Source organism: Leuciscus leuciscus (genome assembly GCF_965113295.1).
Source record: "Leuciscus leuciscus genome assembly, chromosome: 7".
Classification (NCBI taxonomy): Eukaryota; Metazoa; Chordata; class Actinopteri; order Cypriniformes; family Leuciscidae; genus Leuciscus; species Leuciscus leuciscus.
Window position 1 is genome coordinate 37968113 of NC_138731.1, and position 12445 is coordinate 37980557.

A 12445-nucleotide genomic window follows, 5' to 3' on the forward strand; every position below is an offset into this window, starting at 1 on the left:
CTTTTGAGAACCTTATGGCATTACATATGCAGCTATGCAGCATCACACACAAAGGAGAAGTATGGAAGTAATATATGAGAGAAAGAGTTTTTAACAATAAACATACCATATCTATCCACCATTTTCACTGGCTCAGAATGAGAGGCATCACCAGCTCCAGAATTATTGACAGCAGAAACCCGGAAGATGTACTCATTTCCCTGAATAAGTTTATTGGCAACAAAGTGGCAGTCAATAACCTTTTCGGCAAGAATGGTCCAAAGGAGACGGCTTGTTTCTCTTTTCTCCAATGTGTAATATTTGATTGGAGATCCTCCATCCTCATGAGGCGGTGTCCATGTCAAAGTGACCTTTTCAGATGAAATTCCACTTGCTTCAACTGGCCCTGGTGGACCAGGAACATCTAAAATTTTTACTTTCACATTTTCCTCTTTGACACCAAACGGGTTACTTGCTGTGATTGTGTACTCTCCTGAATCCTTTCTACTGGCATACTTTATAGAAAGAGTAGAAGAAGAAGGTGTAGTTTCTATCTGACACACCTCTGAAGGCTTGAAATACTTTCCACACTTTGACCACATAGAAGTTGGTTGGGGTTTTCCCAGAATGCTTGTTGCAGTAATCACAATTGTATCTCCAGCTTTCACAGTAAGCCCCTCCTTGACTGTTGGATCGATTATAATTGTTGGTGCCGCTGCAAAATAATCAGTATATACACTAATCAGCATAATTATTTTTCATATTTCGATGATGTAAAACATAATTTACTCACAATGCATGCACAAGAAAGAGCAATTGAGTCTTACCATATTCATCCGTGCACATAAGGGTATCTGTTTGTTCAGAGGGTTGACTTATTGCTCCTGCACCATTCTTTGCTCTGATTCTAAATTCATACTTGCAACCCTCTTGCAAGTCTGCTACAGTATATGCACAGTCGACAACATTTACTGTATTAGCCTTCACCCAGACCTTGGCTGGGAGATCACGTCTCTCAACAATGTAGCCTGTTAGCCTGTGTCCACCATCATACTGAGGTTCAGTCCATTGAAGTGTTACAGTGCTTCTAGTGATACTAATCACATCTGGTTTCCCAGGTGCATCTATAATGAAATATGCTCAAATAAATTATTAAATCAACCATACACAAATTGAGGAGGGTATATATTTTAGTGACCCAAGCCTTTAAAATAACATTAACTTACCAATTGCATCCAAGGCAACCATTGGCTCAGTGGCAGGACTTGGTCTTCCAACACCAGCCAAATTAATAGCCATAACTCTGAACTCATACTCTAGACCCTCTGTTAAGCCAGTCACTTTGAAATCTCTCATCTTCAAAGGAGTTGGATTTGCTCTTTTCCATAACATGCTGTTTCTTTCCTTGAATTCAACATGGTAGCCTGTAAGCAAAAATACTGTTTATTTATCTAATTGTTCTAGAATAGTTTTCTCCTAGCTATATTTTTATGAAAAAGTATTATTATTGACTCATATTCATTTAATTACTTCTGTACCTGTGATTGGTGAGCCTCCAGTTTTCCTTGGATCTAACCATGTAAGAGTTGCTGAATTATGACGCATACTCATGACTTGTGGAGGAGGAGGTGAATCTGGTACATCTGAGGAAATAATCATCAGTAAGAAAGTGAGATTTTTACACTTTGATATTATCTATAGTATATATTGACAATAAATGTAAAGTCCACTCACTGAATGGATGCTTGGCAACCATAGGCTCTGATTTGAGGCCTTCGCCAATTCCATATTTGTTTTCTGCACTCACTCTAAAGATGTATTCAGTTCCCTCATGGAGACCAGTCACTCTGAAAGTGTTTGTGTCCACAGATGAAAACACTGTAACCCACATGTTAGTAATGGAATCACGTTTCTCAAGAATGTAGTTGGTAACTTCTGATCCACCATCATCTTTAGGAGAACCCCATTTTAGGGTTGCACCATCTGCAGTCACTTCTTTGAACTTTATTGGTGCAGTTGGAATTCCTGGTTTACCAACAACTCTGACGAAAATTGTGGACTCTTTAGTCCCAGCAGTGTTGCGAAGAGTGATGGTGTATTTTGAGGCATCTGTCCTTTGGCAGTCACGTATCAAGAGAGTTGTGTTTACAGCTGTCGATTCTACACACACTCTTCCTGTGTCTGTGAGATTTTCATCCTCCCCCTTCTTCCATGTGACAACAGGGACAGGCTTTCCACTAATAGGAATCTTGAGACGAACATTGCTTCCTTCTTTTGCAATGTAGTTCAAGTTAGGCAATTCCCGCAAGTCACAGCTTGGATAAACTATAACAGTATAGAAAAGGAATGGATAAGGAGCAGATTTGAAACACAATATACCAGAAAGAGCTAAAGGGCATTTTTATACAAATACAAAATTTGAAATCTCACCATTGACATCTTTTGCGATCACAGCGAGTTCTTTCACGGGACCATCACCAGAATCATTTGTTGCAAATACTCTGTATTTGTATTCCCTTCCTTCAACAAGATCTTTTGCACTATATTGCATGTTCTTTGATCGAAGAAGCTCCTTCCATTTGTCTTCGCCATTAAGGACCTCAAGCACATATGCAATGATGCGACTTCCACCATCACTGATTGGTTTTTTCCAGGAAAGAGTACAAGAGTCCTTGGTTACAAGCACGGTCTTGAAGTCCATAACTGGTCCAGGTTGTTCTGGAAGATATTGATAAGTTTACTTAATAATATATATCAGCAAAACTATCATAAAATACATATTGATATATATATATATATATATATATATATATATATATATATATATATATATATATATATATATAAATATAAATATATATATATATAAATATATATATATATATATATATATATATATATATAAATATATATATAATTTTTGTGCAATTGAGGATTACATGATCAAAAATTATCTTCCCTTACCAGAAGCTCTAACAGCATCCACAGTTTCACATGGTTCACCAATGCCATACTCATTTTGAGCCAGAACTCTGAAGCAATAAGATCTACCAGCCTCTAAACCATCAATCTTGAAAGAGGTTTTAGTACAAGTGTTTGAAACATTTGACCATGCTTTCCTTTCTGCATCTCTTTTGTCAACAATGTAACCTGTAATCTCACTTCCACCATCAATTAGAGGTGCATCCCACAGGATGGAGGCACTGTCCTTTGATGACTCTTTTATCATCAGATTAAGTGGAGGTCCAGGGGTATCTGTTTAATTTTATAAGAGTTATACATACTTTAGTTAATATAAAATATTAAGAAAACTGTATCTGAATAAAAATAAAACTCTTAATATCACAGAACTCACCAAGGACCTTGACAATAACTGTGTACATCTTCATTCCGCTTACACTGTCAAGATTCAGAATGTATTTCCCTGCGTCGTATCTGTTTACTTTCTCAACACAAACCAATGTATCAGTGTCTGTCGTCTTGATTATGATTCCTTGTCTGTCCTTAATATTGGTGTTCATCTTGGCCCAGGTGACCCTGGGGGTTGGTCGACCCTTAATTGTGGCATGAAGTTTCATTTTACTTCCAGCCATTAGCACCAAAGTGTCCTTCAGCTCTGCGTCAAGCTCAGCCTCAGGAGCAACTGGAATAACATAGAAAGAATACATTTATATATTTCCGGAATAAGTTACAAAATATTTTAATAATGTACTGTATTTTCATTTTTCATAAAATATATTAGAATTAACAAAATATACAATAAATGATTTTAAAGCTAGTACCAAAAACATCCTTGGCAAAGTGTTTTTCAGGAACTTCACAAGGCTGGCCGAATCCAACTTTATTTACAGCAGTAACACGAAGTTGGTACTCTGAGTTCTCCAAGACTCCAGTCACAACATAATTTGTATCCTGAAGGTTCTTTGGTACATTGCATCTTATCCAGTCTGTTGTATTAGTTCTCTTGCATTCAACAAGGTATCCCAAAATTTCACTTCCACCATCATTTGCAGGCTTAGTCCAAGTTAGTCTAATTGTGCTGCTGGTGGTGTCTGTGACCTTAGGAGAAATGGGTGGGCCTGGAGGATCTGTAAATAAGTAAGAGGTACTGATAAAAGCTCTCACATATTTGTTGATATACAAGATATTGTGAATGGATTCTGATACTCACACAAAGGATCAAGAGCAGAGGCAGCATTAGATGGTTCACTGGGTTTGCCAAGGCCGGCTTTATTTACAGCAATGACTCTAAACTCATACTGAGCTCCCTCAGAGAGACTTCCAACCACAAGTGTTCTCTCCAGCAAGGGTTTTCTGTTCAGTTTGGTCCAGTTCACTTCCTTGGTTTCACGTTTCTCAACCATGTATCCAAGGATAGGTGATTTTCCATCATCAGATGGTTCCTTCCAGCTTACAGTCATACACTCCTTTGTGATGTTTGTAAGGACCGGTGGGTCACATGCTCCAGGAACAGCTGTAAATGACAAGTACATTACAACACAGAAATTATATATCCAAGCAATAAAATACATAAACCAATAGTAAGGTCTTACTGAAGGGGTTCCTTGCCACAACAGGGTCGGATACGATGGCATCACCAGTACCATAGTGGTTCTCAGCACGAACACGGAACTGGTACTCGTGCCCCTCAATTAGTCTCTCCACTGAACATTCCGTTGTATCACCACTGATTTTAGCAGAAAACTGGGCCCAGTTTGCCCTGCTTGTCTCCCGTTTATCAACAACATAATTTGTTATTGGAGAACCACCATCGGCAAGAGGAGCCTCCCAGCACAACTTAATTCGATCTGAAACTATCTCATCAAACTTGATAGAGGCTGGTGGGCCAGGTATATCTGTGTAAGGGGAATGCATGATTATTATTTTGCAAAAAGGACACGAATATGCTATATGTCCAATTCACTTAGTAGTATTTAGACTAAACAATACAAATGTAATTTTACTCACCTAAAACTTTGAGTTGTATTTCTGCAGTCGTAGAACCACTTGCATTTGCTGCAAGAATTCCATAATTTCCAGTATGAAGTTTAGTAACTGCATCAAGGCTCAGAGAAAAGAGATGTCTCTTTTGAGACATCTTGAATTTTTTGTCAGCTTTGAACAATTCTCCATTTTTGCTCCATGTAACCTTGGGCATTGGTTTGCCAAAAACTTCAGCTTCAAGACAAACATCTGACCCAGCCTTTACTGGCAACATCTTTTTCATCTGAATTGAAAGCTCTATTCTTGGAGGCACTATAGACAAGGAAACATGACAGACAATCAATAAGACAAATAGCAATTGAATAGCAACTTAGAAAACATTTTAAAAATCATTTTAAAAACATAAAAATACTTACCATTTTCTGCAGACACCAGAATGGGGTCAGTGATTTCAGATGGCCTGCTAATGTTAACTGCTGTCTTGGCAATTACCCTAAATTGGTACTTAGCACCCTCTTCTAACCCAGTTGCGGTGTACTCCTCACGAGGCACATTTTGACTACTTGTGTTGCAACGCACCCAAGTGTCTCCTGGAAGCCTCAAGGCCTCAACATAATATCCAATTATCTTGCTTCCACCATCATTCTTTGGTTTAGTCCAAACCAGTGTAACTGTGTTCTTAGCAACATCAAGCACCTCTGGTTTTCCAGGAGCATCTATAATTTAAAAACAAAACAACAACAAAATATAGAACATAAATATCTAATATGCAAACATGTATACCTAAAAAAATTATTTTACATGCACATACCAACAGGTGTTCTTGCTGTGATGAACTCCGTTTTCTTGCTTGGTTTACCCTGTCCAGCTCGGTTAATAGCAGACACTCTGAAAGTGTACTCCAGACCCTCAATTAGGCCAGCACAAGGATATTCTGTTGTGCGAACAACAGAATCATTAGCCTTCACCCAAAGGAGACTGTTCCTCTCTTTGCGTTCAATGTAGTATCCAGTAACTGGACTGCCACCATCAGACTCAGGCTTATCCCAAGCCACAAACATGCAGTCCTTGTTCACTTTGTTGATGCGGCAGTTCAAAGGTTCACCAGGAACATCTAAAAGAAAATTTAATTGTTAGACACTGACAAATATGTCTCATCATTTTTGTCATCAGTTACATGTTGACAGACACTGCTGATGCTTGCATTTCAACTTACCAAAGGGGAATTTAGCAACCATCCTTTCAGATGTAAGGGGGTCTGAAATACCAAATCTGTTCTCAGCACGAACACGGAAGACATATTCCTTTCCAGGAATAAGCTTTCCGATTCTGCAGCCAGCTTTCCCACAGCTGGAAAGAGCAGTAACCCAGTCACCTCTGCTAACATCACACTTCTCAACCACATAATTAGTGATATTGCTACCACCATCTTCAGTAGGTTTGTTCCAAGAGAGTGTGCAGGCATCAGAATCAATGTCACTGATCTCAAATGGTGGCTCAGGTGGTCCAGGAATATCTAACACAAAAGAATGTTTGTAGAAAAATTAACTGCATGTTCACATAGCCCATTATTATTAAAGGTGGTGATGATGACAAGTTCTAACCTCTGATGATGATTTTCAAAGTCTGGTCAACTTTTCCAGTGCTGTTCTCAGCAACAAGGCTGTATTCAGCACTGTCTTGTCTCGAAACATCCTTAATGATGAGCACACACATGTTCTGAGATTTGTGCACAGCGAGACGGCTTGATGAGACTACATTATTTTCTCCCCGTTTCCATTGGCACACTGGTGCTGGCTTTCCAGATACAAGAGCCTCAACCCTAAGTTTTGCTCCTGCCTTTGCAGTGACAAGTTCAGGCATGATGATTTTGGGCTCCACTGGGGAAAAAAATACAAGATTTAACATGTTTTTAGTTGAAGTCTATTAATTCAAATGACTGAGTAACACATTCATTTTCTAACTTACACATCTGCTCCTTGATCTCATAAGCTTCTCTTGTCTCTGTGGGAAGACTAGAACCCATGGCATTTCTTGCTGCAACTCTGAAACGATATTTTCTTCCTTCCTTTAGTCCAGCAACAGAGATGCTCAAATCTTTTACGACTGTGTATGGTGTCCATTCCTCCTTCTTCTCCTCCTTCTCCTCCTTGTCCTCAACCACAGGTTCAGGTGGAGGAGGAGCCACAGGCTCTACGCCAGGCTCAGCCTCAGCTTCACCCTCTACTGGTTTCTTGGGAGGTTTAGGCATTGGAAGCTCAAGATAGTCAATAATGTAGCCATCAATTTTAGCTCCGCCATCCCGCAATGGTTTCACCCATCCCACAGTTGCACTGTTCTTAGTAATCTCAAGAATATCAACCTTTTGTGGTGGGTCAGGCTTGCCTTAAGGAAGGAGACAGAATTCTTATAGTAATACTATTTCAACAAAACATTTAAAATTGTTCTGGCTAAGAATGCACTTACTGATAGGATCAGAGGCCAGATAAGATTTTGGTGTAACTCTTGGGACTCCGGGACCATACTCGTTTACAGCTATGACCCGGAAGTAATACTCTGTTCCTGGGACGAGATTGCTTACTTTAAATGTGGTGTTTTCAACATTAGCTTTCACTGTTGCCCAAGTCTTGCGATCAATTTCTCGTTTTTCAACCATGTAATGAGTGATGTTACTGCCACCATCATTTTCAGGTGGAGACCATGTGAGGTTGCAAGAGGACATTGTGATGTCAGTAACCTCAAGACCAACAACAGGTCCAGGTGAATCTGTTTTTAAAATGCAAAAACAAAATATATATATATTTGAATGAAAAGTTGGATATTTTAAATATTTTCATAGATTCATATATAACTTTATTCATCTGTTTCAGTCGTGTGTGTTTTTTCCCCACTAATTCCACTTATATAAAAATAATCAGAAGAAGTTACGTGACTGAAACATTGAATAAACGGGAGCCTGTTTTTTACTTACCAAGTACTTTGACATTCACAAACACTGCCTTCTCTCCAGCTGGACTGGATAAAGTCAATGAATATTTGCCTGAATCATCACGAGAGCTTTCAGATATGACAAGGAATGTCATAGTGTCAATGAGATCAACATGGCCCTTCTGAACAACATTGTCTTTACCCATTCTCCTCCATAAGACCTTGGGTGCGGGTCTTCCTCTAATTGTTGCAACTAATCTTATTGGGCATCCAGCCCTAACTGTCAACCCTTTCTTCAGTTCTGCATCCAAATCAATCTCGGGGGCCTCTGAAGATTGGGGGGGGGGGGGGGGGGGGGTTACAAAATTAGGACATAGAAGGTAATGTTGCTGAAAAGTTTATAGAAAAGTGTATGGCAACTCACCCAAGACTTCTCTTGGTGTCACAGCTCCCTCGAGATTTGTTGGCTGACTCAAGCCAACCTGATTTTGGGCAGAAACACGGAATTCATATTCAAGCTTCTCATCCAGGCTTGAGACTGTGAATTCTGTTCCGATCAACTGGGCAGCAACATTGCACCTTTTCCAGCCTTCATCCCCCTTCTTGCCTGTGCCCTTGACTCTGATCTCTACTACATATCCAATAAGAGGAGCACCTCCGTCATATGTAGGCTTTGTCCATGCAAGAGTGACTGATGTCTTTGAGCTGTCAGCCACCTTTAAGTTACTAACGGGACCAGGAGGCTCTGCAAATAGAAAACCAAATAATAAATGTGGCTGTAAAGACAAAAACAAATAAACATTTCATCAAATATTGTAACTGGACATACCAACTGGATCTCTTGCAGTAAATGATCTGGATGGCTTGCTTGCATCACCAACCCCAATTTCATTTTCAGCCTTAACACGGAACTGGTATTCATGATTAGGCAGTAAACCTGTAACAGTCATCTGTGTCCCTGCAATTGGGGACTTAACAACAGGGCCCCACCGAATGGCATGCTCTTCTTTTTTCTCAAGAATATAACCAGTGATAGGTTTTCCACCATCATTATCAGGAGAACACCACATAACAACCATTTCTTCTTTTGTAATTTTAGTCACTTCTGGAGCATCTGGTGCACCTGGTCTGTTAAACTGGGTCCTTGCAACAATAGACTCAGTTTCAACAGCAGGGCCAGCCCCCATTTTGTTTTCAGCTCTCACTCGGAATATGTATTCATTTCCTTCGATAAGGCGAGTAACTTTAGCTGAATTGGTAATTACAGCTGCTGAATGAATTGACCATACTCCTCTCTTTGTCTCACATTTTTCTATGATGTAGTTATAGATCTCACAACCACCATCATCTTCTGGTACTTCCCATGTAAGCTTGCATCTGTCCACAGAAATCTCTGACACTTTCAGATCTCTAATAGGACCTGGTCTATCAAGAACATTCACCTTGGCCTCAGCAGTACAGGTTCCAGCAGCATTTGTTCCAGTAATTATGTATTTTCCAGTATCTCCACGTCTTGAACTTGTGAGCAGGAATTTAGTGAAGTTGGTGCCAGTTTCAACTTGCACTCTTGGGCTTTTGGTGATATCTCCAGTGACACCTTCTTTAGACCATTTTATATCAGGCTGAGGTTTACCTATAACCTCTGCCTCAATTGGAACTGCATCTCCAGCTTTAACAACAAGAACTCCCATCAGTTTGACTTTGAGCTCTGGCTGTACAAGTTCCTCCTTTACAAGAACTTCATCTGTTGTCACCCAGTTACTCTCTCCTCCCTCATTCTTTGTTTGAACTCTAAATTGATAAATTTGGTTCTCAATACATCTGTCAGCCATGAAATAGGTTTCCTTTATTGCACCTTTGTGTAATCTTTCCCATTCATCTGCTTCTTTAGGCTTCTTTTCAATATGGTAAGCAAGGTTTCGACTACCACCATCATATTCTGGTTTCTTCCATTTGAGGAAGACAAATGTCTTGCCAATTTCAGTGATTTGGAAGTTCTCTGGCTCACCAGGTTTCTCAACTGGGTCAACAGCAAGGACTGGTGCTTTTGTTTCAGTTGGTGGACCAACACCAATTTTATTCTCTGCACTCACACGGAAGAAATATTCGCAATTCTCAACAAGTGGAGCTTTGACAAGTCGTTTGGTGCAGTCAGATGTAACAACTGTCCATCCCCTTTGACTTGGTTGTCGGCACTCAATTTTATAATTAGTAATTTCAGTGCCACCGTTATCCTCTGGATTTTCCCAAGACACCATACATGACTCTTTAGTCACATAAGCAACCTTCAAATTCTGACAGGCTCCAGGAATATCAAGTACATTAACAATAATTGTAGCATGTGCTTGGCCACTGCTGTTCTTTGCTTGAATTGCATATTTTCCATAATCAGCTCTAACAGCTTCCTGAATGACCAGCTCAACAAGAGGGAAGTTATTGTTCATCTCAGTGCGTTTATCTCTGCCTAAAGCTCTTGCATCTTTAGTCCAAGTGATTTCTGGATCAGGTCTGCCCTTTACACGGGTCACAAGGTTGATGATTTGCCCTGCTCTAACTGTAAGGAGGTCACGGCAAGCAACATCAACAGTTACGTCGGGGGGAACAAGAATGTCCTTGGCAAGCACAGTTTCTGTGAGTTCTCTTGGCTCACCATCTCCAACTTTGTTTGAGGCTCTAATACGGAATCTGTACTCTGTGCCTTCACTAAGTCCAGGTACTCTAAATGCACAAAACTTAATTAGATCCTTATTTATTCTGTCCCACTGTGCAGAACCTGATTTCTGGCATTCAACAACATAGCCTAAGATGGGGCTGCCACCATCTCTGGAAGGTTTGGTCCATACCAAATCTGCATATGACTTGCTCCAGTCCTTCAGCTTAATGTTACTCGGAGGCCCTGGAGGACTAATTGGACGTTTAGCTTTCACAGGGTCTGATGGATATGAAGGCTCACTTACACCAGCAACATTTTCAGCAAAGATTCTAAATTCATAGCTGTTGCCTTCAAACAGACTGCACACCCTGTATCTAACATCCAAGACTGGTGTTTTATTGACACGTATCCATTTGCCGGTCATCTCCCTGCGCTCAACAATGTAGCCACTCACAGGGCTTCCACCATCTGTTTCTGGTTCAGTCCATGACACTGTTACAGCATTTTCTGTTATATCAGAACATGTTGGTTGACCAGGAGGGCCTGGTGGATCAAACATATGCTTGGCAATAGTGGGAGGACTTTCAAGGGCAGCTCCAATGCCAATTTTGTTCTCGGCACGTACACGCACAATATATTCACGTCCCTTCTCCAAACGTGGGACTTTGGCCTTTGTGCTGGTACTTCCAGAACTCACAACTGACCATGGCTCCCAAGGCTTCTTGACATCCTTCTTCTCTACAACATAGTTCATCAAAGGTGCACCCCCATCATCTTTTGGTGGACGCCACTGGATTATCATATGATCAGGGGTAACCTCAAGGATATTCACAGGACCAACTGGAGCAGATGGAACATCAAGGACTGTGACATGTAGAGCAACAGATTTGCTTCCAGCAGGATTTGCCACAGTAAGTATAAACTCTCCGCTGTCATTTCTGACACATTCACTAATAGTCAAGACAGTTGAATTTTCTTCAGTAACAATCTTAAATTTGCCCTCAGTTTTAAGCTCATTTCCTTCACTTTGCCACTTGGCTGTTGGAGTTGGGATTCCATGCATGACTGCTGGGAGGACAATTGTACTTCCAGCTTTGACAACAAGACCCTCAATAAGCTTCACATCAACTTCAATAGTTGGAGCCACTGAAAAAGAATATTATCATAATAAAATGTAATATTATGTTGTAATTTTTCTATTAAAAAATAAAATTATATAATAAAATATATGATATATCTTACAGGTTTTTTCCTGGCAAGTAATTGGCACAGTGGTGTCTGGTCGACTAATGCCAATTGCATTTTGTGATTTTACACGTAATCTATAGGTTTTGCCCTCCACAAGTCCAGTTACATGGCATTGAGGATTGCTGGCAGTCTTGAAGGTCACCCAGTCTGTGGAACCTTCTTCTTGATGCTCAACAATGAATCCAGTGATCTCACTTCCACCTGTACGTTCAGGCCACTCCCACTGAAGCCATACTTCAGTTTTGTCTGCATCCACATGATGCAGATTCTTGGGTGGACCAGGGGGATCTATAAGTAAAAATATACAAATTAATTTAACAAACTGGTATAAATAGTCAGGAATTAGAAAAATATTATTAAATACTTACAAAGAGGATCAACTGCCTTGATGGGCTTGTTGGTTTGAACAAATGCACTCCTGCCAAACTGATTCTCAGATGCAACTCTGAAGAGATACTGAATTCCCTCCATCAGATATTGAGCCATGAGGCTCAGCTTTTTGGATGCAGCACACACTGAAACCCAGTTCTCAGCTGCTACATCTTTCTTTTGCACAACATAGTGGGAGATCACAGCACCACCATCATCTTCTGGCTTTTGCCATGTCAGGTAAGCTGACTCACTTGTGATTTCAGAGATGGTAAGATTCCTTGGAGGTCCAGGTTTATCTAAATCAAAAAGAAAAGGAGTCAT

At 40.2% G+C, this 12445-nt stretch overlaps 1 protein-coding gene across 20 annotated transcripts in view; it reads right to left on the reverse strand.

Annotated features, from left to right (window-relative positions):
• ttn.1 (titin, tandem duplicate 1) overlaps positions 1-12445 on the reverse strand; it is a 134786-nt gene that overhangs the window by 43689 nt on the left and 78652 nt on the right. For all 20 annotated transcript variants that reach the window (XM_082176635.1, XM_082176628.1, XM_082176634.1 and 17 more), the window contains 23 exons: positions 12121-12420; positions 11747-12040; positions 8681-11650; positions 8276-8596; positions 7895-8179; positions 7390-7689; positions 6892-7308; positions 6528-6803; positions 6140-6439; positions 5735-6037; positions 5340-5639; positions 4948-5235; positions 4533-4835; positions 4151-4453; positions 3762-4067; positions 3335-3622; positions 2944-3234; positions 2410-2697; positions 1714-2304; positions 1518-1622; positions 1206-1403; positions 807-1103; positions 107-694 (listed from right to left, as the gene is read on the reverse strand). In XM_082176635.1, the coding sequence (XP_082032761.1) occupies positions 107-694; positions 807-1103; positions 1206-1403; positions 1518-1622; positions 1714-2304; positions 2410-2697; positions 2944-3234; positions 3335-3622; positions 3762-4067; positions 4151-4453; positions 4533-4835; positions 4948-5235; positions 5340-5639; positions 5735-6037; positions 6140-6439; positions 6528-6803; positions 6892-7308; positions 7390-7689; positions 7895-8179; positions 8276-8596; positions 8681-11650; positions 11747-12040; positions 12121-12420 (9912 nt within the window). The remainder of the gene's footprint in view (positions 1-106; positions 695-806; positions 1104-1205; positions 1404-1517; positions 1623-1713; positions 2305-2409; positions 2698-2943; positions 3235-3334; positions 3623-3761; positions 4068-4150; positions 4454-4532; positions 4836-4947; positions 5236-5339; positions 5640-5734; positions 6038-6139; positions 6440-6527; positions 6804-6891; positions 7309-7389; positions 7690-7894; positions 8180-8275; positions 8597-8680; positions 11651-11746; positions 12041-12120; positions 12421-12445) is intronic.